Source organism: Epinephelus lanceolatus, chromosome 22 (genome assembly GCF_041903045.1).
Source record: "Epinephelus lanceolatus isolate andai-2023 chromosome 22, ASM4190304v1, whole genome shotgun sequence".
In the NCBI taxonomy this organism is placed as follows: Eukaryota; Metazoa; Chordata; class Actinopteri; order Perciformes; family Serranidae; genus Epinephelus; species Epinephelus lanceolatus.
In genome coordinates, this window is record NC_135755.1 from 29,333,546 (window position 1) to 29,359,103 (window position 25,558).

Below are 25,558 nucleotides of genomic sequence, written 5' to 3' on the forward strand. Positions count from 1 at the left end.
AGGACAAATCAGATGCTATAATGAGCAGGCTGTATGCCTTTCATTTCCCTGTGTCAGAATGTGCTGGAGTGTGGCACATGCTTTGTGGATATATCTGCAACCATAGTAATCCTCTTTGTATTTTCGGCACCCTATGTGTGTGTTTGCATGGAGGCTATTCTTATGTTGGAGTCCAGAGCAGAATGCCAACTCAATTCACCAGTTGCACCAATAGCCTGTGGAATTCCCATTATACAGGAGACCTGTGCCTCTCAATGTCTCGCTTCTCGCAGACACACACCACATGTCCTTTCTCTCTCACATGACATAAACACACACCTGCCCCTTTAATCTTGTGTTTCATTTTGTTTTTGTTTTTTAAATAAAGATCTGAGGGGATGATATCAAAGGCTCCATCTGTTGTCAGAATGCTGCTGTGAAAGTCGCGACCCTTCGCTCATCACCTGCCTGCTCTGCTATTAATAATCACACACACGCACACACACTGGCAGTGGTTACCAGACACTGCTGCATGGGCTTCCCTGATATTTCTATGTGTAAATACACTCATGCATATGCAGTGAGAGCTGAAGTGTTTGAAGGGTGAAAGTCTGCAGTCATTCTCGACAGCTCATTGCAGCGACAGTGCTGATAGAGCCTCAATATTATAGACCTGGCAACATTATCGGCGCGTTTAAATTGCACTCACTTCTATCCTCAGCTTATTAACTAACACTGTGACCTTGCATGAAATTGTAGCATTGAGAAGATGTTCAACAGATAAACAAAAACACACATTGGTCATTCTGACGTGGCACGCAGGAGAGCAAGTCGGAGACATTTTCTCAACCTGCGTCTGATTTATGGCCTGTTTGTGTTTTTGTTCCGGAAACCCTGACCAGCATGCAGGAGAGAGGATAGCATGACCTCAGATCCAACAGAGGGAGGTAATAGAAAGTAGAGACAGAGAGAAGGTGATGGAAGGGTGAATATTTTCTTATCTTGTGTAACAGACAAAATAACTTTACGGCCCTGGAAATACAGACATTACCTTCATAAAAAGCAGCATGAAGGATCAAAGAAGCAGCAGGACCCAGAGTTCTTTCCAAGGCCTTCACCTCATCCATCATCACACTTGTAGTCTTCACATCTCAGAACTTCCCTCTCCATTTCTATGGCAACAACATCCATCTCTATTTTTATATCTATTCGACATGCTTATCTTCTCTAGCCTCGAGCTCACCTCAAACTCAATATCAGCTGAGACTGGGGTGCGCTTTTTCTGCTCAAACTCATGAATCCTATAAGACCTCTCCATCACTATTGACAACAGCTCGCTGCGCCTGCCAAGAAGTTCGATAGTTCTGGACTCAGCTTCTTCAACTTCATCCTGCAGGTTTTCACCTCATGGTATCTGTGGAGATCAGTCTCTCAGCATTGCTCATTTTAATTCCGATAAATACATTCACTTTAATGCCTTCTGGACATATTAAGTTACACCATGTCTACTGAATGATGTATTTTCTGCTCTACTACCTGCAAATTATTATCTCTCTTTTATTTGACTTGTCACAAACGCTCTGATATCACTGGTATAATGTTAGAGCTGTGGATATGATCCCTGTTCCTTTCCTACTATTGCTTGTAATTCAAAAATCCCCCTCCAGACATGTTTTACTTATAGCTTACTAATATTAATATTTTGTTTGACAAGGAGTTTGCACATAATAGTTAATAGTTGCTTTCACTTTCTCCAGTGTGCTAGCCAGGTAGCTAGGTTGACCAGTGATGGGTGTTTAAAGAAAACTGGATACAGTGTTTGATGCACAGAGCAAAAAAAAAAAAAAAAAAAATTTCCACAGTATAAAATTATCTGGATCTAATGTGGGGCCCATAGAGCAGGCACATAAGAAACTTACAGTAGCTGAGCACGGCTAAGCGGCTAATTTCCACTAGTTAACTGGCTAACTTCAGGTTTAGCCTTCCACTAACTTAAGTGGGGATAAAAATTACCTAATTGCTTGGTTCTAGACTTGGAAATGTTATTGGACAAAATGGGTCAAATCTCAACGGTGAAACAAATCATTTCTTTTGGGCTGTGATGCTCCAAAAAATGTATCTACTGATTTACAGACGTGACTTACATATGTAACTCTGTGGGTAAAAAAGTCTTTTTGGGCCCCATAGCATCACAGGTAGGCCCCGGAAGTTGTAATTCCATGTTTGGCAGCTACATAAAATTGACTTCAAAGGCTGGTGCCGTCCCCGGGGGCGGAGCATGCATCAAGATGGCTAGCATTAGCGTTAAAGAAAATATCGAAGAGATTCAACCATATATGTTCGTGCCTTAATGAGACCCAGACTCAGATGAGAAGTACCAAAATGGTAAGTGTAGCTAGCATCTTTTATTCGTTTATGTTGTTTGTTAGCTTGTGCACTAACTAGAAGTGGCTGACACCATGTTAGCGGTCATGCCAGATACATTAGTATCTGCTACGATTTAATTTTGGTAGATAGTGTAAAGAAACTCCAGAGTCAAGTTTATATCCAAAAGCTGCAAACTCTAGGCCTAGCATGTATGCTGTCAAAACCTATACTATGCTAATGCAAACTAATGCACTTGAGGTTTTAGGTTTCTTTGCTTGTATTTTGTCAAAGTCTGTCCTCCATCGATATGTGTTTGCTGTATAAGACAGAGATAGACTTTAGTATTGGTGACTTACCTAAACTAGCTTGCACGGGGTACATCTAAATCTCAGATTCAAAGCTATAGTGCGTAACTTCTACGTGTCCGTAAATGTCCGTTTCACCCAAGCCACTACTAGAGGAGATGACACAATGCTGATTAAGCTGATCGGCTCCTCTAACATCTTGCGGTATTTTTCAATATATATCATTTTTTGTTTGTGTGTCGACCAGCGACAGTCCCGCGCTGGCGCACAGGAAATGAAAGGCAGGGGGAGGAAGAGCGGAGAGTCTCATAGCATGAGGTAGAGCGCAGGTAGAAAGAGAAAGCAACATGGCGGAGAACCCAAAGAAGCGGCCGAGACATGGTTCAGAAGTGGATCTTACCACAAAGAAAAAGCCTGGACATTCGGCTGAAGGTCTATTAGCAAAGAAGGAAAGTGACCAACGGAGAAGGCAAACAAGGATTTGTATTGCCGTCGCTTTTCCTCGGTGGAGAGCCCTGAAGGAAGAAATTGGGCTGAGGGCAGACACGGATGTTGCCTTGCTGCTGTTGGATAAGTAAGTGACTTGGTTTATAATTATATTATGAGTAGTATGTGTTGCTGTTACATGTACTGGACCTAGTAATTTATTATTTTCTTGGAAATGGTGCTATGAACGCAATGTAATGTTAGCAGCCTGGTGTTCGCCACGTTGTGTAGCGTTGTGTACACGGTGTGTGGCGAGTGTTACTCTGTGTACATGGAAGTGCCGGCTTATTTGTTGTAATAAGGCATTATCCGCTGGGGGGCGACAGAAGTTACGCACTATAGCTTTAAAGAAGTGCACAGACATCACCCCCTTCAGAAGAGAAATGTGAAAACTTGCCTCTAGTAGCCATCTTTACACAGATGCAAGTCAGTATAGTCAAGGTCAGACATTTTAGGGGACATAAATAGAAGAAAAACACATTTCTTTGAGTGGAGAGGGACTTACGAATTGTCTATTTTACTGTTGCACCAAAGGTTGTTCCACATTCTATGTCAATTCTGGTCATCTGTTTGTACTCAAAGTCTCATTTGTTAAAGCCACATAACAGCACATAGACTGGACCAGAGTTGGTCCTATCTCAGAACATTCAGTGTCCCAGGTTGGATACAATCATTGCTTTTCCTTCACCCCATCCTGCCTCCTCTCTATGTGTGCATATCGCTGACTACCACAGTGTCTTTTTTGATTATACCACTGGGAGGCACCAGCTGGGAAGTTGAAAATCTTAAAATTCTACATATACTGGCTTTTATTCATGGTGTACTTTTTCCTGGATATACACTGTATAATGAACCTACAATTGGAAATGTCAAGTTCTCCCTGTAAATTAATGAAATAATTACCCCCACCACCCATTTAAGTGTCAGTTCTGTTGAATAAGATTAATTTTATGATTATTTTCCAATAAAAAAACAATTATATAATGCTCAGCTTTCCACCATCGTTCCCAGACACAACGCAGCAAAATTTGACTGACTGGAAATGAATACGTAAAGGGATAAAAGAGGTAGAAGAGATTTGATTTAACAGGAAAGAGGATTGGAGGAGAGATCATTTACAGAATGACGAAGGCATTTAAAATGAAATGAGCCACCTATTAACCACTTCAGCTCCAAACCACCACCATCACTCTTCATCCTCAGAGAAAGTCCCCCCCCCCCCCCATCAACTCCATGCTCCAACCCGCCCACTTGTTCTCCACCCCAAAATATCTCCATTGTCATAACCCTGTAGCCCATTGCCATTCCTTTACCCCAACCCACCCCCTCTCCACTTCCTCTTCCTCCCACCCACCGTCCCAACAGTGTACAGATTGGCGAGCACCAACAGGTGCCTGCCTCACAGGCTTCCCAGTACAAACACATTCCGCCCTCTCGTCACTCCCAGCATGCGTACCCAATCAGGCCGTGGTTTCACCCATGGAGCCATGGCCACAAAGAGACGAAGGGACAAGAGAGCTGAACAGTGTGTGCTGCTGAAGGTGCCAACTCGCTGCCATCCAACTGGAGGTGTCCATGTAGCTAAGAGCTAGAAAGGTGTGTGTTTACAGGAAGCTCCGTCTAGATTCCAGGTGTGGACACGGAGGGGTCAAACTGGCTATATAAAGGACAGTGGGACCTTTGATTGCACATGCAAGTGTAAGATGTCATGATTGTCATGATTGGACAATTGAAGATGAGGATGATCAGTAATGCGAGGATGAACGTGTTTATCATCATATGCAGCTGCCTTTGTCTCACTTTTACAGGTAAGGACATTTTATGGATGGTCAGTTTTCAAGATAAATATGATATGACTAAATGTATTTTCCTTCATCTGAATTTGTATGTAAGACATGTTGCATTTGGTGGCTCTAATACCTCAAGCACAGATAGCGTCTGTGCCTTTTGAATTGCGACATACATGTTGAACTGTATAGGAAGAGATCGCGAGAAAAAGGGAGAATGGAAAACAAATATGCTTGACTGCCTTTGACTTTGACCCTTGACCCCATACTGGACTTGCGAAACAAACAAACGCCCTGTGCTTTTGGCATCCTGTGGTGCAGTCTTCTCATTCCTCTGTCTGTCCTAACACTACTACATACTTCCTGTTGGGCTCCCTAGAAGAGATGCATTTCCAACTCCATTTGTGAGCATACACTTAAAAATTGAAGCATTTTTGCAGTCAGGGTAGCTACAGTGGATCTGATAACGACCAAACATCTCACATCCCAGTGCGTTCTGTCAGTACAGTTAAATTGGTATTGATTCCATCTCCTCTGGTTATTTATTTTGATAAAGTCATAATTAAAATCGATTTGCGATGACTAGTTCTTATCTGAGCTCATCTGAAGGGCTTTGACTTTGACCTTCTGACCCCTCAGTTGAAGTGGATAGGATAAAGCTGTCCTACATTGCTGATGACCTCCACAGTGGTTGTGGTGTACTGTTTTTATACCTTTGTAGGATGATTTGACAATATTTCTTTATAAAGGGTCACAGCAAGACAGAAGAGAGACAACGAGGGAGAATCCCAATGGAAATAGGTTTTTATACTATGTCCTATGTCTTGGTTTTAGTTGTTCCACTTGAAATGCAAAAAAACCCAAGACTGTCCTTCTCTGGAACATATAATGAATCATATTAACACATCATTGTTTGTTAATCAGAGTCTATTTTTGTCACTGATGGAGCTGGTATCCGAGACATCCCTTTGATCCCATTCCCCTGCTGCATATCAATTACATTAGCTCAGTCACCTTTGCTACCCATCATACACCACCAGCACCTGCCCTGCTGACTGCTCCTTTTGCATGTCCCATCTGTCCTTCATCTCTTCCAAGCGTTGCTTTGTCACATATTTGGAATGAAGTCAGTCAATCATCTGGAGGTACTAGAGGCACATTTTTAGATGTCTATCATAATGCAGGGTGCTAATACTTTAAATTTAGTGTCACACTTTTACTTGGAGTGAATGATAGGCAATTGATAAAACCCAATTTCCTTGACAATACATCACATTGTGGAGGGCATCAAATGTGTGAAAATGACATGCTAGCAACATGAAAACAATGCCTACACAAAGTAAATGAAGGTTTTTTTTGTTGTGGTGGACACACAAATGTGGTATAACGAGCAAGAAAATCAGAGTAGGGTGGGTCAAACAAACATGCACTTTCAACCAGGAGGTCGATGTTCGTGTCCCATGTGAAACCAAAAGTCAAAAGTATTTACTTGACTTTATGTAAAAACGCAAAGTATATAAGTTCACGTCACTTGCATCCCTTTCACAAATTTTCTAGTATAGCAAAGGAATGACCTGCCTTACTCTGCGTCCGATTGGCTTATCCTGACATTCTTACCCCAACCCTAACCAATCCCTACCCTGGAAATACAGAGTTCTCGCGAGAGCAATTTGAATTTGCTCAGCGAGTCACTCTGGCAATCAGTAATGATGCTCATTACCCATGCCGTTGGCGCCGAGCTGCACCAATCACATCGGTGTATCTGATATAGGTGGGCCAGAGGCGAGCTAAACAGATGGCGACAGCGCTGCGACGACGAAGTCCGGAATCTGTCAGTAAATATTGCACGATGACTATGGATGAACACCAGTTGTTTGAAATGGCTTTGGCCGCTACAATGAATGAGTTAGACTTGGCTTTTTCTTGAAAAGAGGAACAGAAGACAGCGCTCGAATCTTTCCTTTGCAAGAAGGATGTTTTTGCTGTTTTGCCGACCGGATACGGCAAGAGTCTAATCTACCAGTTAGCTCAGCTGATAGCGCTCTGGATACGTCACCCCGTGTATTGTTCTGATTGGTCGTAGTGTTATCAAATTGTGTACAGTGATATTTTCAAATGCATGCTTGGTGCTGCCCCTCGAGTTGGGCCATTTGCATTACTCATAGCCAGACCCTAAATCTTTCTAGATTTGGGTCTGGATTTCCAGGTTAACCAATCCCATTCAGTCCCAGAATGGACAAAGAATGACCCTACCTACTCTCCCTACGATTGGCTAGTTGCCAACCTTAGATGGATTGGTTAAGTTTGGGCAAGAGGAGTAGGATTGGTTTGGGTTAGGATAAGAATGTCAGGGTGAGCAAGTCAGATGCAGATCAAGGCAGAGTGGGGTGGGTTATGCCTTTGTTATCCTGGGAAACACAAGTTTGCTTCCCATATGTACTGTTAAACCGAAACCTCAGTCTTTTCCTAAACTTAACCAAGTATTTTTTTGTTCTCAAAAACCTAAACCAAGTGTTTTACTCTTCCCAAACCTAACTTAGCTGTGACCGTTCTTAAAAGACTGCACTGGCATTGTTTTCATTTTGCCAGCACATAAATTTAACACGCTAGACTGTGTTGCTTCCACATACCTCCAGTGTTTTATTTCCAGGTCAGAGAGTAATAATACATAGCTATGCTATTTGCATGACACTATTAGAATCTGAATCAGAAAACAGAGTCACAGTCCCGCCATACTGAGTATACATGAACATACACAGTATATTTTTAGCTTGGGTAATCCCAGTGGGAATTGAACCCCTAACCGCTGGCCTGGCCTACTGATCCACAGAGAACAAACACGCTGTTGTCTCAGTGGCGTGTGTCATGTGCTGTGGTTAAGTTGTACTTCATCATTTCAACAGCTTTGGTCTTTAACTGTTGATTTACTCTTGTTTTAGTCCTGCTTTTGATCTGCTTTCATCCTCTTCCGTTTTGTGTTCTTTATCAATCAAACTTTTTTTGTGCAGCAATAATAAGATAATTGAAACATATACAGTAAAAGCATATGAGACTTTTGCACGCCAAACATAACACTGTAGGATGTGCAAGGTAGCAATTAAACAAGAACAGAAGAAGACAAAACAAAGAGAAAAATAATGATCTAGATAAACAGTATAGCCTTGAAACATTCAAAGATTTATTTCAGACAAGCAGACTTTTGCAAAACCTTATGTCCTTTGTAAATAAGTAACACCAGTTCAACTCTATATGAAAACAGGCAACCAGTGGGAGTGGGTGTAATGTGTGCCCTGCTTCTGGACCCAGTCGGCACACTGGCAATCTATTGTAGCTTATTTAATGGTTCCTCTACTTGATATAAAAAAAAACTCGTCAAACTTCATTTTGATGAATAACAAATTAGTTCAGTAAGTCTCTTACTTAAACATATTACTTTATTACAATCAAATGTGATATCAGAGAGGCCATTGACACAGCACATGTGTCTGGACAGAGACATAGTAGAAACTGAAAGTAGAGAACAATCATTCCAGCATTATACAGTGTGTGTCCCACAGCATTTACATGCTGGTATTATCATGTCACCAAACAAGAGTCAGACAAAGTGTGTGTTGCTTGGGGGCATCAGCAAGGTCAACCTCTTATCTTCCAGACAGGCAGGAGCCTCTCAACATGAAACATGAGAAGTGCAAAGGCCACTGATGTGTCCTCTCTGGTCAACTACATGATAATGCACAGACAAAGAATCAAACATTTTATTATGATCAAAAATTCCTTCACACTGTCATCACGCGCACATTCAAATGTCAAATTGAAGATATCTTTTAAAAGAATGTGGATTTAGCATGTTTATAACATGATATAAAACATATTATTATTATTATTTACACATTTTGAAATGAAAAAATATATAAATTTGATATGAAGTCATATTGTTTCCTCACCTTTGACATGTGAGGTGTAATATTTCACATGTACAAGACTAGTGATGCACTGATTGTGAAATTCTAGGCCTATACTGATGTTGTTCTGTTGATGTTTATTTTGTTTTTGTTGTGACTTATTCCGTCTTTGGTGCCAGGAAAAAAAATAGAAATCTTCATTATGAACAAATAAAGTCATTCAACCTTTAGACCATCTTTGAATGAGCACAGATTTGATCACACACATTTATGAATCAACCTTTGATATAACCTTTCACAAAAAAACAAAAAAACACCTTTTAAAAAACTGCCTTAAAAGTCTATTTGCTATAAATATCATAATTCACCTCTCCAACATCTATTTCATATTTGTGTAAAAATATCAACAAATCTCTCCTGTAAACAGCTGTATTTATTCATGTTTCTTATAAAACCCTTAATTTTTTTTAAGATTATATTTGAACACATCATGTGAACGTTATAATTTACATTCCCCTAATGCTAATTGTTATTAAATAAAGCATGAACACATCATAATGTAACTCAGTGCAACCTCTATTAGCTGTTAGATATAGGCACTGGCTGCTAACAGTTAACATTAGCTAGCTCGCCTCCTGTCTGATTTCAGCACAGATTTGTTATTTATAATGTAACATTATCTGGGAAAAAATAGGGTGTGTCCCCTGATGTGTTGACAGTAAGTTTACCTTTTGTCCTGAAAGTGTTCAAGGTAAGATTGCTGTTTGTCCCAAACACATTTTCTATTGTCCCCTGGACGACAGGACAATGTTAGTCTCGAGCCCTACTTTTTAGCCTGTGCAACATTAATGTGACACATGAGAAACCTCAACCACTGACATAGGTGAACATCATCTTTTGTTGATAGGTCGATGGCAGTCAACAAGGTGAATATTGGCCAGTATTCACCTTGTTGACTGTCCTGACTGTTTTTTTGTGTTTTTTTTTTTTAACTTTTTAAGTAGTCTTCAATTTATTTCCAAATAACAGAACATCCCCTGTCATAGGACCTCTTAAAACTTATCTATTTAAAAAAATCCACCATCCAGTCCACCTTTGTATAAAAGTGTCTGTTAACAGACATGCTGTCACTTGTTCCATCTGTAGACCATTTTGAGTTTCTGCATCCACTGGGTTATAGTTTGTGGTTTTGTGTCTTTCCAGTTCACTGTCATCATTTTCTTGGCAATCAGTGAGAGATTCTCAGTATATACCTCTGATCCGTGCTTTATCTATCTTTAGGGATAACTTCTAACAACAATATTAATGGGCCTGGTGGGATATCTAACTCCATAATTTTGTCAATTTCTTTTTAATGCTTCCCCAGAACCCTTGAATTATTAGGCAGTCCCAAAAAATATGTGAGTGATCCCCAATTTTTCCACAATTTCTCCAACACAGTGCCACTGAGGTTTCTTTCATATATGATGAGCTAATAAGGGGAGTATAAAAATATCTGAATTTTATTATCCAGTCAAACTCTTTCCATAATTGACTATTGATCCCTTTATGACAGTTTGCACACAGATTTTCCTTCAATCATAGTATTTAACTCTGATTCCCATTTTTTTCTTGATGTTCCAGGTGTTTTGTGAGACATCAGTTGCAAGCCTTTAGAAAAGACTAATTTCAAATGTGTTTTTTTTTAATATATTTGCAAGCCAGAAATCATTTTGACAAAGCATTTCATTAGATGCAAAAGTTGACCCCCCTTCTTCACTTACTTTCCCAGGAGCCTCAGAAACAGAGCGGAGGCTCCATCAGAAGCTGTTTGAGAACTACAACATGAAAGTCAGACCAGCTCGTTACTGGGAGGAGAAGGTGATGGTTCGGGTGGGGATGACCCTCTCTCAGCTCGTCAGCTTGGTAAATACAGATACACAACACACTCATGTATGTAAACACATCCTTATGAATTATTTGAGTTATATGTCAAGTTGTTCGGAGTTATTCTTTTGAAAATGAAAGTGCTATCCCTCAGCAGTGTAATCCAACACACACATACACACACACACACACACACACACACACACACGCACACCATTGGCCAGATCACTGCAGAGTGCAGTTAGTTTCCACAAAGCAGGATTGAAAGTAACAGCACTGTCATGCACAACAAGATACAGTGGCGTCTCTAATGTATCTCCTCGTCTCTCTATCCCACTACAGAACGAGAAGAATGAAGAGATGACAACCAACGTGTTCATGAATCTGGTATGAAGATGAAAAACATTCATCTTCATCACTGAGCCACGCTCTGCTGCTCCGACTCCTGTCTCCCCTCTCCCCTCTCCCCGCTGCTCTGTCCTCAAATGGACTTGTCACTTTTTATAAGTGCAAATTATTTCTTGCTTTATCTCTCTTATTCCCTGACCCGCTCTTTCATTTCTGTCCCTCGCCCTCGCTAATTAGAATTCAGGAGGGTTTGAGTGTTTGTGACAGTGGTGTGTGAGTGTGTGTCGAGATCAGTGCGGTGTAAATGACTTATCAAAGGAGGAACTAGGATGTAGATGACAGAGGCATCAGGGCACCGTGGTAATCATTTCACCTTTTGTCATGCTCCACCAAGCCTGTTATTTTTTTTTTTCTTTCTTTCTTTCTTTCTTTCTTTCTTTCTTTTGTTTTCCTTAATCATTCTCCCTTCCTTCCTTTCTTCCCTCCCTCCCAGGCATGGACAGACTACAGGTTGTCATGGAACCCAGCGGAATATGACAACATTGATGTTTTGAGGATTCCTCCCAACAAGGTGTGGCGTCCTGACATCTACCTCATAAACAAGTGAGTATGCCATCTACAGTCACACAGCCATCATTAATGATACAGCAGCTAACCGAGGATTAGCCAACAATGCAAACAGTGCAGCTCTAGAGGCGATGTCAGCCTGACAGCACGTATTCATGGTCAAGACTGAAATATTCAAACAATTTGTGGATGGATTACTGTGACATTTTGTACAGACATGTATGGTCCCCACAAGATGAAGCTGTCTAGTTCCACCATGAGTTTGACATATGTGGTTTGGATCACCTAAACACCTTTGGCAGACTGCCGCAAAATTTGCTACAGAAATGAAATTAACGACAATCCCATTAGCCATACCTGTACTTTGTGTTTAGCACCAACTAGTAAATGTTAGCATGTTAGCAGTAAATGTTAGCATTTCACTATGGGTATGTTGGTGTGCTAATGTTAGCATTTAGCTCATAGCACCACTGTGCAGCTTCACAGAGCTGCTAGCATGGGCTGTAAAAAAGCATTTGTATACTTAGATGATGTATATTTTTAAAGGTAAAGAGATTTTTAGGGGCAAGATAATGATGATTTTGAAAAGCTGTATATCTGTGGTTTTTTTTTTTTTTTAAACATGAGAGGTGATACATCCCACTCCTGACCCCAACAAGCCCCTGTGTCACTTGCTTTTCACACAATATTAATATATAGAGCACTTGCCTGACATCAGACAGAATGTATTCAATTATTTATAATTTGCTACACTCTGTTCCTATGGTAAATGGACGTGCATTTGTGTAGCCCCTTTCTAGTTATCTGACCACTCAAAGCGCTTTTTACACAATGACTCACATTCACCCATTCACACACACATTCATACACTTGTGGCCAAGGCTACCATACAAAGTGCCACCTGCTACTCAGTTTTTAACACACTCAGTTTTCACACTTAGATAGAACAGCCATTGGGAGCAATTTGGGGTTCAGTATCTTGCTCAAGGATACTTTGAAATGCCGAATGGAGCGGCCGGGGATCAAACCATTGAACATCTGATTAATGGACGACCCGCTCCAATGACATTGTTCCACTCTAACTGATTTCCGAGGAGGAGGGGATTAAATTTTTCCTCACCAATCACTGGTGACCAACGTATCCATTTAGATCTAACATCTTTTTGAATTCGCCCCGATGCGTCACCATGCCAACATACCTGTTATGCCGGGGTTTTAGGAGTGGAGCGCAGCAAAGTAAAATAAAATGCAGTGTCAGGTGATATTGAGAGGACATGTCGATTTAGAACAGCCTCAATATCAGCATCTATCTTGTCCATAGCACTCACCATTGTTGCTATTACTCCTCATTGTAATTGACTATCAACACACCGATTGACATTGCTTGACAACAGTATGGCAATAGGATTAGTCCCACCCATGGTGGTAATTGGCTAATCGAGTCCCCCCCATGACACTCACTTATCATCTTTGGGTTTCACTTAGAAACTGCTTTTTCATGTCACAATGCCAAACAAATCAGTAAACTTGAAATTCAAAGACCCAGGCAAGAGAGTAGTGTGAAATATGAACATCACATTTGTCTTTCCATTTTCTCCCTACAGTAATGATGGTCAGTTTGACGTGGCTCTGTACGTCAATGTCTTGGTTTACAGTGATGGGACAGTCAACTGGCTTCCCCCAGCCATCTACCGCAGCTCCTGCTCTATACAGGTACTGTCTTTAAGGATCATGTACCACTGCTACACTGAATGCTAAACATGTAAATCGCTAAACAACCAATCTTTCTCTATGTGGTGTTTTATTCTCATGTGTTTGTCTACTTTTTTGTTCTGGTTTTCTCTCCATGTGCTGTAAACTGTGTTGGGTGTTCTAGGTCTATATAAGAGTTAAATTTAGTTGTATGGCTGGCTCAGAAAGACTGTGTACGGCTTGGTTGATCTAAAGTTAAATGTGCAACATCCTTGGTTTTACCTTCATCCAGAATTCCTTCTTTGTAAATTTCCCATTAAAAAGTGATGTAACAGTTTGTACTTTCCACTCCCACAGGTGTCGTACTTCCCATTTGACTGGCAGAACTGCAGCATGATTTTCCGCTCGTACACCTATGACGCCTCTGAGGTGGACCTGCAGTACTTTCTGGACGATGAAAGCAGAGAGATCAAAGAGATTGTTATAGATGAGAACGCTTTCACTGGTTGGTGCCTTCAGTGACCTCATCCAGAGGCTATAGTATTATATTTGAGCCATCTGGTGTTTTTAATTCCTTCCCACCATATTAATGCATGTCCTAAAGATTTCTAATAATAATAAGCACAGATATTGTTTTCACCTTGTACGTCTCTTTCTCCACAGAAAATGGAGAATGGGCCATCTGTCACAAACCCTCCAGAAAGAACGTAAAGGAGGACCTGTACGAGGACATCACCTTCTACCTCATCATACAGAGGAAGCCTCTTTTCTACATCATCAACATCATCATGCCCTGCATCCTCACCAGCGTGTTGGCTATATTTGTCTTCTACTTGCCTCCCGGAGCAGGTCAGCACATCTGACATGTTTTGACACTGTGACAACACATCACTGCAAAGGAAGGCTGTAGGAAGAAAGACGACCCCTTGATTCAGTGTCTAATGTCACGACAAGAAACATGTGTCTAACACAGACTACTTCATGAGGCAGGGCAACCTTTGAAGGAATTATTAATATATCAAGGACAGTGACCTTGATGAGGAATCTATCCATCTTTGGTCTTGTGTGACCAGATTTCAGAATGTTTTACCGACAAAGCAGAAAATAAAGATTTAATGGAAAGCTAAAGGATTGATGGCAAACAATTGCTGAATTTTTGGAGCATGAACTCATTTAGGGCATCTGTGAGACAGTGATAGATCAGCCAACTGTCTTCCTTACCTGCAACAGGCAACATTTGTTAGTGATAAATCCAATTCATCAAAGCATGTTTAACCACAACAACAGGTCAAAGCTAATCGTATTTTAAAGTTTGCCCTTGTCATCATGAAACAGAGGCTTGCAGAGTACAGCCCAGTCTCCAGAATAAAATAGTGACATTGTACATTTCTGCAAACCACATATATGTTACATTTTCACGTCTTATACAAAGCGCTTTGGGGTTGCATTTTTGATGTATGAAAGGCGCTATATAAATAAAGTTTGATTGATTGATTGATTATACTTAGAATATTAACATTTTTAAAGCAACATAGTATATGAGCTGACTTTGTCATCCGGAGGTGAAGGGAACGGTGGATGGCGTGACACCCAGGTGAGATGCCTGCCAAGCTGCAGACCACTGTTAAAGACCAACAAACAACAAAACTGGCTGTTTTTTAAAGCATCATTGCTGTGTTTCCAGTGGCTTTTTGGCCATCAAATGTTGGTATTTCTTATCAACCTGTCATTCTTTTACCACCTGGGATTGTCCAATGAAAAGCAGTTATTTTTTACCAAGACATTGCTGTGTTTTCTGCCAGGACAGTGCCATGAATGATTAACCATCATTAATGTTGTTGCTCTCTGTAAAGCATCTTTGAGTATCCTGAAAAGCGCTATATAAATCCATTGTATTATTATTGTTAGTATTAATGCCAGCATTTTTTCTGGGAACTGCCCATTGGTCCGACAGCCCATTGTTCCGACCATATTAAACCCATTGTTCCGAAGTCCATTCCAAAATCATCATGATGCCCTGTGGTTAAGGTCTGGTTAGGTTTAGGCACGAAAACCACTTGGTTAGGGTTAGGAAAAGATCATGGTGTGGGTTAAAATGAAAAAGAAAGTGACAAACACATAAGCCGTGAGCCTGCTTCGCCTCAAGCCTTTCCCAGCTGACTCAGAGCCGGTCGCGGTGCACCATCAAGGTAGAAATACGCCCGCCGGGAGCCGTTCAGCACCGCGGACAGTCGGACTAATGGGATGTCGGACCAATGACATGGACCCATTTTTTTCTGATGATTGGGTTGCAGAGTAGTATTTGCTGCTCTCCTGTTATATTCAATTCTCCTTATTGTCTGCAGGAGAGAAGATGACTCTCTCCATTTCCGTCCTCATCGCTCTGACTGTCTTCATGCTTCTGCTGGCTCAAAAGGTCCCCGAGACTTCCCTTGGCATCCCAATCATTGTCAACTATGTCATGTTCACTATGATCCTGGTCACATTCTCTGTCATCCTAAGTGTAGTTGTCCTCAATCTGCACCACCGAACGCCCAGCACACACATCATGCCAAACTGGGTTCGAAAGGTGAAGCTATGTTTAACAAACAAACAACAAGCCCATCCAGGCAGTTTCAATATTTCTTGAGAAATGTGATTGTACTGATTTCTTTACTTCAAATTTACAGATATTTATTCAGTTCCTGCCCAAGTATATCGGCATGACAAGGCCAAACCCAGAGGAAATTGAAGAGGCGGATTCTGAAGAGAAGCTGCCCATCCGAACCTTCAATGGCAGGCAGCCTGGAGGGGAGTACTTCTTCCGCAAGATCAACCCTGATCTCGTCATACCCTGGAGAGGCAGGTAAGGATGCATTTACTAACAAGGTATGTCCCAGTCAGCCTAACCATTCATACTGTCTTATTTGATTGAAATGAAAATGGACATTGGAAAAGCTGTGAACTGACAATGTTTTCAGATGGAAGATAACTCTACAGTGGCGCATTTTTAAAACCACCTTATCGAAAGAGTATTTTGGTCTGCTGTATTGTAAACTGATTACTATTACATAATCGCATTGCTGACTTTTAGTCTTTCAAGAGTCTTTTAGATTAGCATATTTGAAGCATACAATAATTTTTCCATAAGTCAGAACAGCAATCTGACCAAGTTGAACCTATAAGACTTCTGACATCTGACTGAAGGCCATCACACTAACAGAAAGGCTTAATCATGCACAAGGTTGGTAGAATATAGAAATATAGAAAGAGGAATCAGTACAGGAAATAGGAATGACAAAATACAAAAAGTTAATACTTCGAGATAAACTAAGCTCTTGGGTTGAGTTATTGAGAGAGATTAAACTGCCAGAAAGGTTATAGTATCTATATTCTTACCTGTCAAGACTGTTAAACACCATAAACCTGAAGTAAAAACCCATCAGAGTCATTCATCCTGATTCGGCCTCTTTCCAGGCTGAGATGTGCTGATCCTGACATTACACAAGCAGAAAGCCATTTCTATTAATGTTAATAAAATTCCAGCGCAGGCATGAATCTTCTTTTCAGAGTGTGCCAAAGTGTGAATGTTGGATCTGATGCCAGACTTGCTATTATAGTAAAGTACACAGTGTGCTAGACTTGGCAGAATTACAGCCATCACTACAGCAGCCCAGAGAATCTGTAAAGACAGTAACAGCAGGACTTCCTTCAGCCTCACATATTGAATGCAATATTTGATATAGTCACATAAAAGGTACTCTAACGGATGAAGACGGATTTCTGATTCAGCCCAATAAGACCAAATGGCGTAGACTGCCATTTCTAATCATTCATATCATGAATTTCATTTCATTATATCCTGTTTTCTGATGTTTAGTGTTGGTCCAAGATACGTAGGATGTTTGAGGAGAAATTATTTAATTAACAGTATATCCTTATGTGGGATTTTTGTAACACAAAACTTGACATAAATAGCTTTAGCAAAAAATGTCAGACTGCTATCGGTCTTTTCACCACTTTGGTGGAGAGTGAAATATCTCAACAACAACTAAATGGATTGCTATGAATAAATGTTTGTGGCTTTGGTGATCCTCTGAATTCTTCAAGCACCAACACCATGAGGTTGACCTTTGAAGTCTGGTGGGAAATGTGCCAACAATCCAATTGGTTATCACAACATTTAGTTCAGTGTGTCTTGTGCCAATTAGCAAATGTTAGCATGCTAATGTTCAACACTTAAATGGTGAACATTATATCATCTAAACACCAGCATGTCGACATTGTCATTGGGTGCGTTTCCATCCACCTCTTTTAATGCGCAGTTTTTGCCAAAGAACAATAAAATCGCAAAAAAGTTTTATGCTTGTGGGAGGTGGAAAAGTTGGTGTATCAATAAAAGGTAAATGTAAGTAAGGGCAAAGGAAACAAATGCACTGCAAGCTCTCTCTGTTGTCTCTGGATGGCTTTCAACTCACTTACGCATACAGGACTGTTATCAGAACTCTTCCATTAGCACTTAGCTGTAATATTAGTTGTTCAAAACTCTATTTCCATTGCCCAGTGTGCTCTCAGTCATCATCAGTCTTTTTTTCCATCAGGGTTTGACTAGCATTCTATCATTACGTCATCTCGTTGCACCATCATCTTCTGCAATACCACCTGACTGGAGAAATGCCACCGTCTGCTTATGTTGATGAACCAATTCCCAATATTCGCCTAACAGTAGTGGATGGAAAAGCTCCTTAATGTGCACTTTCTTTTACTGTTTTTCTTTTTGAAAATTTGTTTAAGGGGGCCTAGAGGGGCCTGGAGGGGCCTGGAAGGGGTGTGGGAGTTTGCCTATCCAGTCTACATGTGCTTTGTGGACCAGGAGAAGGTCTACGACTGCATCCCTTGGGGAGGCTTGTGGGGGGTACTACAGGAGTATGGGGTTCCAGGCTCGCTGCTACGAGCCATTCGGTCCCCGTATGACCAAAGTGAGAGCTGTGTCCACATACTCGGTATGAAGTCAACCACGTTCTCGGTGGGTGTTGGCCTCCGCCAAGGTTGTCCCTTGTCACCAATCCTGTTTGTGATCTTCATGGACAGGATCTCGAGGCGCAGCCGAGGGGAGGAAGGGGTCCGGTTTGGGGACCTCAGAATTGCATCCCTGCTTTTTGCAGATGATGTGGTTCTGTTTGCTCCATGCTACCTTTTTAGAAAGTCCTGATCTTACCTGCCAGCTGTGCCCAAGAATGTCCTGAAAATAAGAGGAAGATAAGAAAATGCAGGCAGTAAATGGGGTCTACTCAGATAAATACACCACCGCAGACTTCTATTGGGTCATACATGATGATTGACAGCAATTACATTTGTATGCAGGACTGTGATGTCTAGTCAGTTTTCTGTTGATGGAATTCTGGTGCTCTTTCTTTGTTCTTCATGTTGGACAAGTAAAACCTGGTGAGGTAGACATAGTGTAAGTATACTAAATTAAATGCAATACAGTGTTGCCTCATATTGTACCATCCCTCAAACCATGCTGGCTTCACTTGGGCTAATCAACCAGTAGGCCTCAGCCTTGCCACCCAGACCTGGCATTATAAACAGCTCCACAGTCCTCTGAACCAGGCCCTTTGCTGGCCATCTCTCATCCCGTTCCAAAGGCATCATATTCAGCCCCAGCTAAGCCCCACACCCGCATCCACAGTCGCCAGCCACTAAGCCTCTGTTTAGGTTGGACATTAGGGGGTAATCCCACAGAAAGGAGGTAGAGGGAGGGTGGAGAATGGATAGGGGTAGATGAGTGGAAGGGAAGACTGGTGCTGAGTGATCGGGGCAGAGGAGGATTTTGGCGTTTCTGATGTGGATCAGATGGTGGTCATCCAATCTGTGTTGTGTTGACTTTTCCGTTATTCATCTCTCTTTGTCTTGTTAATCTGTCAGGGGGCTAGTTAGGAGCCAGGCACTGTCCCGTACAACACATTCATGAGAATTTTGATGATGCTTGCGTTTGCATCTCCATTTGAGTGTATTCTGATGGTATGATTGTGTGTGTATAGTTTTTGTTTCTGCTGTACATCACCCATGAGTGTGTGTTTCAAGGGTATACAGTTGATGTCATAAATCTATTAAACAATACAGGTATAACCACATGAAATATTATATACAGTAACAGTACCAAACGTGTGTGTGTGTGTGTGTGTGTGTGTGTTTGTGTCATACTGAGAGGGGCTCCATGTATCTGCAGTAATGAATACAAGCCGTGGAATGTGAATGGCATGCAGCACGTAGAGCACCACATAGCTCAGCTCTGAGCTGTGACCACACACACACACACACACACACACACACACACACCATCATTCCTACAGGAGCTCTTGGTCACTCAATTTTATCGTCCTGCAGTCCATCTGTTGTCACACTGTCTCTCTGCGACTCTGATAACTTGTCCGGCTCCTTCACTGACGCCTTCCTCTCTCTGGTGCCGGAGGTTCTGCACATTATTAACATATTACTGGTCATGGACTGGATGTACCGTAGACATGCACTGAAGTGCCAATCTGACAGGTGGTGTCATGATAGACGTCTTTAGGGGGTGACACCTAGAGCTCTCTCTACCTCCTTTTGTAATATTTTAAAGTCTAGCTTTCTTAATAGCGCACTTTATATTTTAACAGGAGGAAATGAATGGACAACTGAGCAAAGCCAACAACTTAATTAACCGATGTTAAAAGGAATAAACAAAACTATAAGAAAGCAAAGAAAATGAATGTATAAATGGGGAAACAGATAAATAATAATCACAAATGACCAACAAACAATCAAGGACAAAGAGCAAAAATAATGACTCAGTGGCAAAAGAAGGATCTCTCTTTTACTTGTTACTGAACTATATGTTGGGGACAAATATCTATTGGCAGGTTATCCTCTTTGTTTACTGCATATTACAATTTCTCATGCATGCTGCATGTGCAATGTTTATGGGTGAATCAGGCTGTAATGTAAATGACTGTCTTAACTAAATAGTATTAAAATATAGAGCTCACAACAATGAAGTGACAGCAGAAACGATTTTGTAATTTCATAATAAAGGTTCTGATTGGAAATATGCTGATTAAATATGTTTAGCATTACACAAACAGCTGATGAGGATATGTTAAAGAAAATACAGTTTATTGTTAATATGATCAACTGTGAGGAGAATGATAAAGAAGTAAAGACGTTTTGCAGTGTGCAAACTGTTTACAAGTAAAAACCTTGTATTTCTAAAATACCAGCTCAGTGACAAACAGGCTTGAGTTTATCTGCCTGTCCAGTACAAGGCTGTTGGATTTCCATAAATGTTCCTGATAAAGAATCACAATTTTAGACACACAAACATTTAAAAAACAAACAAAAAACAGAAACAAAAAAACGTGTAAAATGTACAGTTACAGTTTTCACCTGACACTGAGGGTCAGCTGTATAAGAGGTGAAGGGTGAATGGGGTGATGGGAGGCACAGGGCAGCAGGAGGAGGTGGAATCTGTAGCAAGTAGTTAACACCCTATTTAAGTGTTTGTCTCGACCTGTGCAAAAACAGTATGTACTGATGGGTCAGGTATACAGAAAAGAATGGGCAGTGAGTGTGAATGATGAAGGTTTGAACTTGGACTTGATGTAATCTACATATGAGCTACAATGAGGGGGGCTTCAATAAGATGAGACACTACAGGTGAAAACTGATTTTTCATGCACTATACAATTTTGAGATTTTGGGTTATTTTGCATTAATAAGTCTTGTTTCAGATTAATGAAAAGAAAGCTCCAAAACGAAAATCCAAAATACACATTTGAGTGTTTATTTCAGTTCAGATTTCTGTTCTGGAAATTTATGCTAAATAAATGAACAAATAAACAAAAAATAAAAACATATTTCATGAGATAATGCTCTAAAAGCATATTAAACATGAAATTTCAGAAAAGTTGTACTTGGAAAAATAATTTTCTAAGTTTCATGATAGTATCTATCTTGGTCCAAGACTGTATTGAATTTTACAATACATATTGTAAAAGGCCTGTTTCTTAAATTGAGTTTTTCTCACACTCAGCCAGAAACCTCCACTTCAGCAGTACTTAGATACACCAAAGCTTTCATTTTAATTCCTGCCCACATACTCTTGTCATATGTCATTCCTTGCCGACATGATTTATATAACACTGGTTTCCTAAAACATGGCAAAAATTAATTTTGTTTGTGTGTCTGTACATCCCTCCGTCCCATTCTCATGAACCTGATATCTAAATATGTATCAAGATTGCTTTGAAGGAATTTCTTCAAATTTGGCACAGACGTCAGCTTGGACGTAAAATGAACTGATTACAAGTTTGTTGTCAAAGGTCAAGGTTACTGTGATCTTGCACCCATCTCATTCTCATGAATGCAATATCTCAAGAAGTCCTTTAAGGAATTTCTCAGATTTGGCACAAATGTTCACCTGGATTCAATAATGAACTGATTAGATTTTTGTGGTCAAAGGTCAAGGTCACTGTGACCTTGTGTCTGTCTCATTCTTGTGACTGCAATATCTCAAGAAGGCCTTGAGGCAGTTTCCTCAAATTTGGCACAAATGTCCACTTGTTAAAAATTGGTGGTCAAAGGTCAAAAGTCAAAGTCACTGTGACCTCATAAAACGAGTTTGTGGCCATAACTCAAGAATTCTTATGCTAATTATGTCAGAATTTTACACAAATGTCTAATAGAATAAAATAATGAAGCAATGTCATTCTATATCCAAAAGGTCAAAGGTCAACTTCACTATGAAATCATAATGTTCTGCAAAAACACTTTTCCTGCCATTACTCAACCTCATAAGTTGGAAACAGAAGAGGAAACATTTGGTCAGATACTGAATTGGTGACTCTAATCTTGGGTGCCCACCTTGAAACTGTGTTTAATATATAGAATACTGTTTGCAGAGGCATACATGAAATTTAGGAAAACTTTTAGTTAAAAAAATAACTGCCTTAATGTAAGCAATCAACTGGGGACGTTGCATGGTTATATATGTTAGTTAAAAGTTTTACCCTATTCACCTGTATTGACTTCCCACGAGATAAGGCAAGATAAACTTTTATATGTCTTGAGGGAAATTGCCTTGCAGCAATCGCAAAACAATATTATTTTATCATATCATAGTTCAGAAATTATAGTTTGCCCCAATATCCCTATGAATAGATTGTTTAAATGCTTTACATATGTGTTTGAGCAGTGATGGAGTTCACAAAAGCGTGAAGGCACTAAAAGACTGCTGTCAGTAAGACTCTCTCTCTCTGCTCATATGTTTTGGTTTATGGAACAGCTGTGTGAAGGGAAGAATGAAGAGGTCAAAGGTCATGGCATCACATGAATGTTGACCCAGTGTTGTGTCAGTGTCACCCCTGTGTCATTGTGCTGCTGCTGTCACTCAGTGTTCAGAGGAGCTGTATGAAGGGGCCTGTGGCAGTGTTGCTCGTCTGTGGCTAGAGGGCACACAAGGACACGCACTGTGTGTTTTGAAGCGACGCCGACAGGACGTCTGTACTGTATGTCCTACACTGGACAGCTAATGTCAGTGATGGTTTGTTTCAGCAGAGGTGAGCTATGCTGTGGTAGTGACTCATGACATTCTCAACATAAATCTGAGCTCAGTGAGCATCTGTGACGGGTGTTGCTGCATTTTTTAGCTTCTTCCAGAGGACGTGCATCTACATGTAGGTGTTAGGATGACATCCTCAAATAAGAATGTGTTTATTTTGGAAACAGCATCTCACCTTGTCCTTTTGGTCACTGTAGTGAAAAATGACAAGACTAAATAATAAGGCTAAAATAAAAAAAAAAAATAGGACTTAAATAAACCGAGAAATAAATAGTTTAAAAAATCAAATTTTTACAGTTAATACCTTTTTTTCCGTTTACATTTGTCTATAATTTGTAATACTTATGACAGGCACTTTACAGTTTTTGACATGAATATGATAAGATGAATTAAGAAATTTGAATGATTGATTTTTATGGCCAAAATGATTATATAGTATACACAAATTACAGTGAATACACACACATAATAAAATACAGCATAGAGATCTAAAGTATGAAGCTAATAATAAACTTTTAAATTTTTTTGGTCAGTCTTCAAATTCCTTTTACAGCCAATGATAGTGTTTCAGTGCCCATTTTAACCACTACTGTCACACTTTTTTGTTTAAGGTGTGAGAGCACAGTGCACCTCCAGCGGCTCCCAGACACTGACAACTACTGTCTGATCCTCCCTCCCAACCTGAAGTCGGCCATCTCTGCCGTGACATACATGGCCGAGCAGCTGAAGAAGCAGGACACGGATGACACGGTGAGAAATGACACGTCACACCTTGTCGGCCAGCTTGTTATGTAGTCTGTCTACAGCTCCTGAGCACAGAGTGTTCTGAACACGCCCCAACGATGTTCATGTGTCATTGCATACATACAGCACATCGCTGACTCAGTGCTTACAGTAAGTGCTTTTGTATTTGTGTGTGTCTGTGTGTGTGTTCTCTCCAGATGACAGGAGACTGGCAGTTCATTGCCCTCGTGGTGGACCGTCTCTTCCTGTGGTTGTTTGTCATCATCACCACCCTGGGCACCCTGGCCATGTTCTTGGACGCCAGTTTCAACTATATACCCGATGACCCCTTTCCATAGAAGACAACAAACACACACACACAGTTGGAGCTTGATACACTGGTTGTCACTTCTTCTTATTGGTGATTTCTGACATCACCAGATCCGACTTTCCATAAATACCTATTCCATATTCCAATATTCCAGATTTCTGTTGTGAGCCTCTGAAATGTTTTGTCAGGTCAGATTGCAAAAGAAAACGTGTCACATTTGCATAAAGTAGAACCATGTACAGATAACCTACATGACAACAGAATCAATGTATAGATTTGTGGAAGCTATATGTGGTAACAATGGTTTTGCAGTATTGTTTGTCTAAATAATGTATTTAACACATTGTGATATTTGTTATTTGAGTCTGAAAGCTTGAAATACGTTTTTCTCATAAGTAAAACAGTTTGTTTAATGAATGTGCCTTCTGGTTTTTGTGGAACATGCAGGAAACTACTAGCTTGTGTTTCACTCTGATGCAATAACAGTGATTGTGCTTAGTGATTGTTATGTTGGCCTGTGGGCAGTAGAGGGCAGTAATATAATGTTAATTTAAAGCACTGCTGTTCAAAGGGCTGCAAAAGGCACATTTATAGTTCTTATAAGGAGAATGTTTTTTTGTCAGTCTCCCATTGCATATAAATATAAGAAGGTTTAATACTAATGTTCTGCTTTGGGTCCTGGGGACCTCTCTCAAACATAAGCAACATCATTATAACATACTGGACATTTCTTTGTCCGTGATAGATTTAGAGCCAGCTTTAGTATACTATACTGTACTTAGTCTGAAAGTTTGAAGAACTGTACAGAAAGTTGGAACCTAAAATATAATTCAAGAAACAGACATGTGAGTACTATAAAATATTTTTATGTGACTAAAAACTTTACAGTGAGTCTTTTAAAACTGAGATTTAAAACATGGACACATCCAGCCGGTCTGATACAGCCAGGGAAACTCCTCGAGCTTCACATACTGCTTCACTTGTTCCTGCGACTGTGTTTGCAGAGACAGTGATGACAATTTAGTCAGAAGATTGTAGATGCCTTAAAGCGTACTGGGGCTTCAGGAAGTCAACAATGTTCTTGTACAGAACTGACCTATTTAGGGTGCATGATACACAGTACTGATTTAATACTGGATTACCCAATGTCTATGGTAGAGTCACCAGTCAAACCCAAGGCAACTGGTTGTTGCCTTGGGTTGTGACCTGGTTTTATATACTATTATATGTGTGTATATATATATATATATATATATATATGTATATATATATATATATATATATATATATATATATATCATCTGCTTTAGCTCATTTTAAACTTACACGTCACCATTTGTTACTGATTGACTGATAATATGTATTGTATCATTTTATACAACTAACAATACATTTGTGACAGTTACAGTGAAACTTGACCTAACTCCCACAATCAGAAGGTTAAGGGTAGTTGGCTTGTCTGTATTGTGGATGGATCATTGAACAGGCCTACCAGGCAGCAGGCACTGTACCTGATACCTAAGTATTGTGATCAGTAACATTCCTTGTTTGATGTCACTGACTGCAAAGAAGCAAAAAAAAAAAAACCCCAAAACAAAACAAATGAGACACAAAACAATCATAAA

At 40.3% G+C, this 25,558-nt stretch overlaps 1 protein-coding gene across 1 annotated transcript; it reads left to right on the forward strand.

The window, feature by feature from the left end:
• The first annotated feature begins 4,386 nt into the window (after window positions 1–4,386).
• On the forward strand, window positions 4,387–24,350 carry chrnb1l (cholinergic receptor, nicotinic, beta 1 (muscle) like). The gene is made up of 11 exons (XM_033651743.2): window positions 4,387–4,945; window positions 10,598–10,731; window positions 11,035–11,079; window positions 11,534–11,643; window positions 13,212–13,320; window positions 13,657–13,804; window positions 13,963–14,148; window positions 15,645–15,868; window positions 15,969–16,144; window positions 23,491–23,629; window positions 23,821–24,350. Exons 1-11 carry the CDS (start codon window positions 4,846–4,848, stop codon window positions 23,959–23,961), a joined length of 1,512 nt encoding a protein of 503 aa, XP_033507634.2. The 5' UTR covers window positions 4,387–4,845; the 3' UTR covers window positions 23,962–24,350.
• Window positions 24,351–25,558: the final 1,208 nt, after the last annotated feature.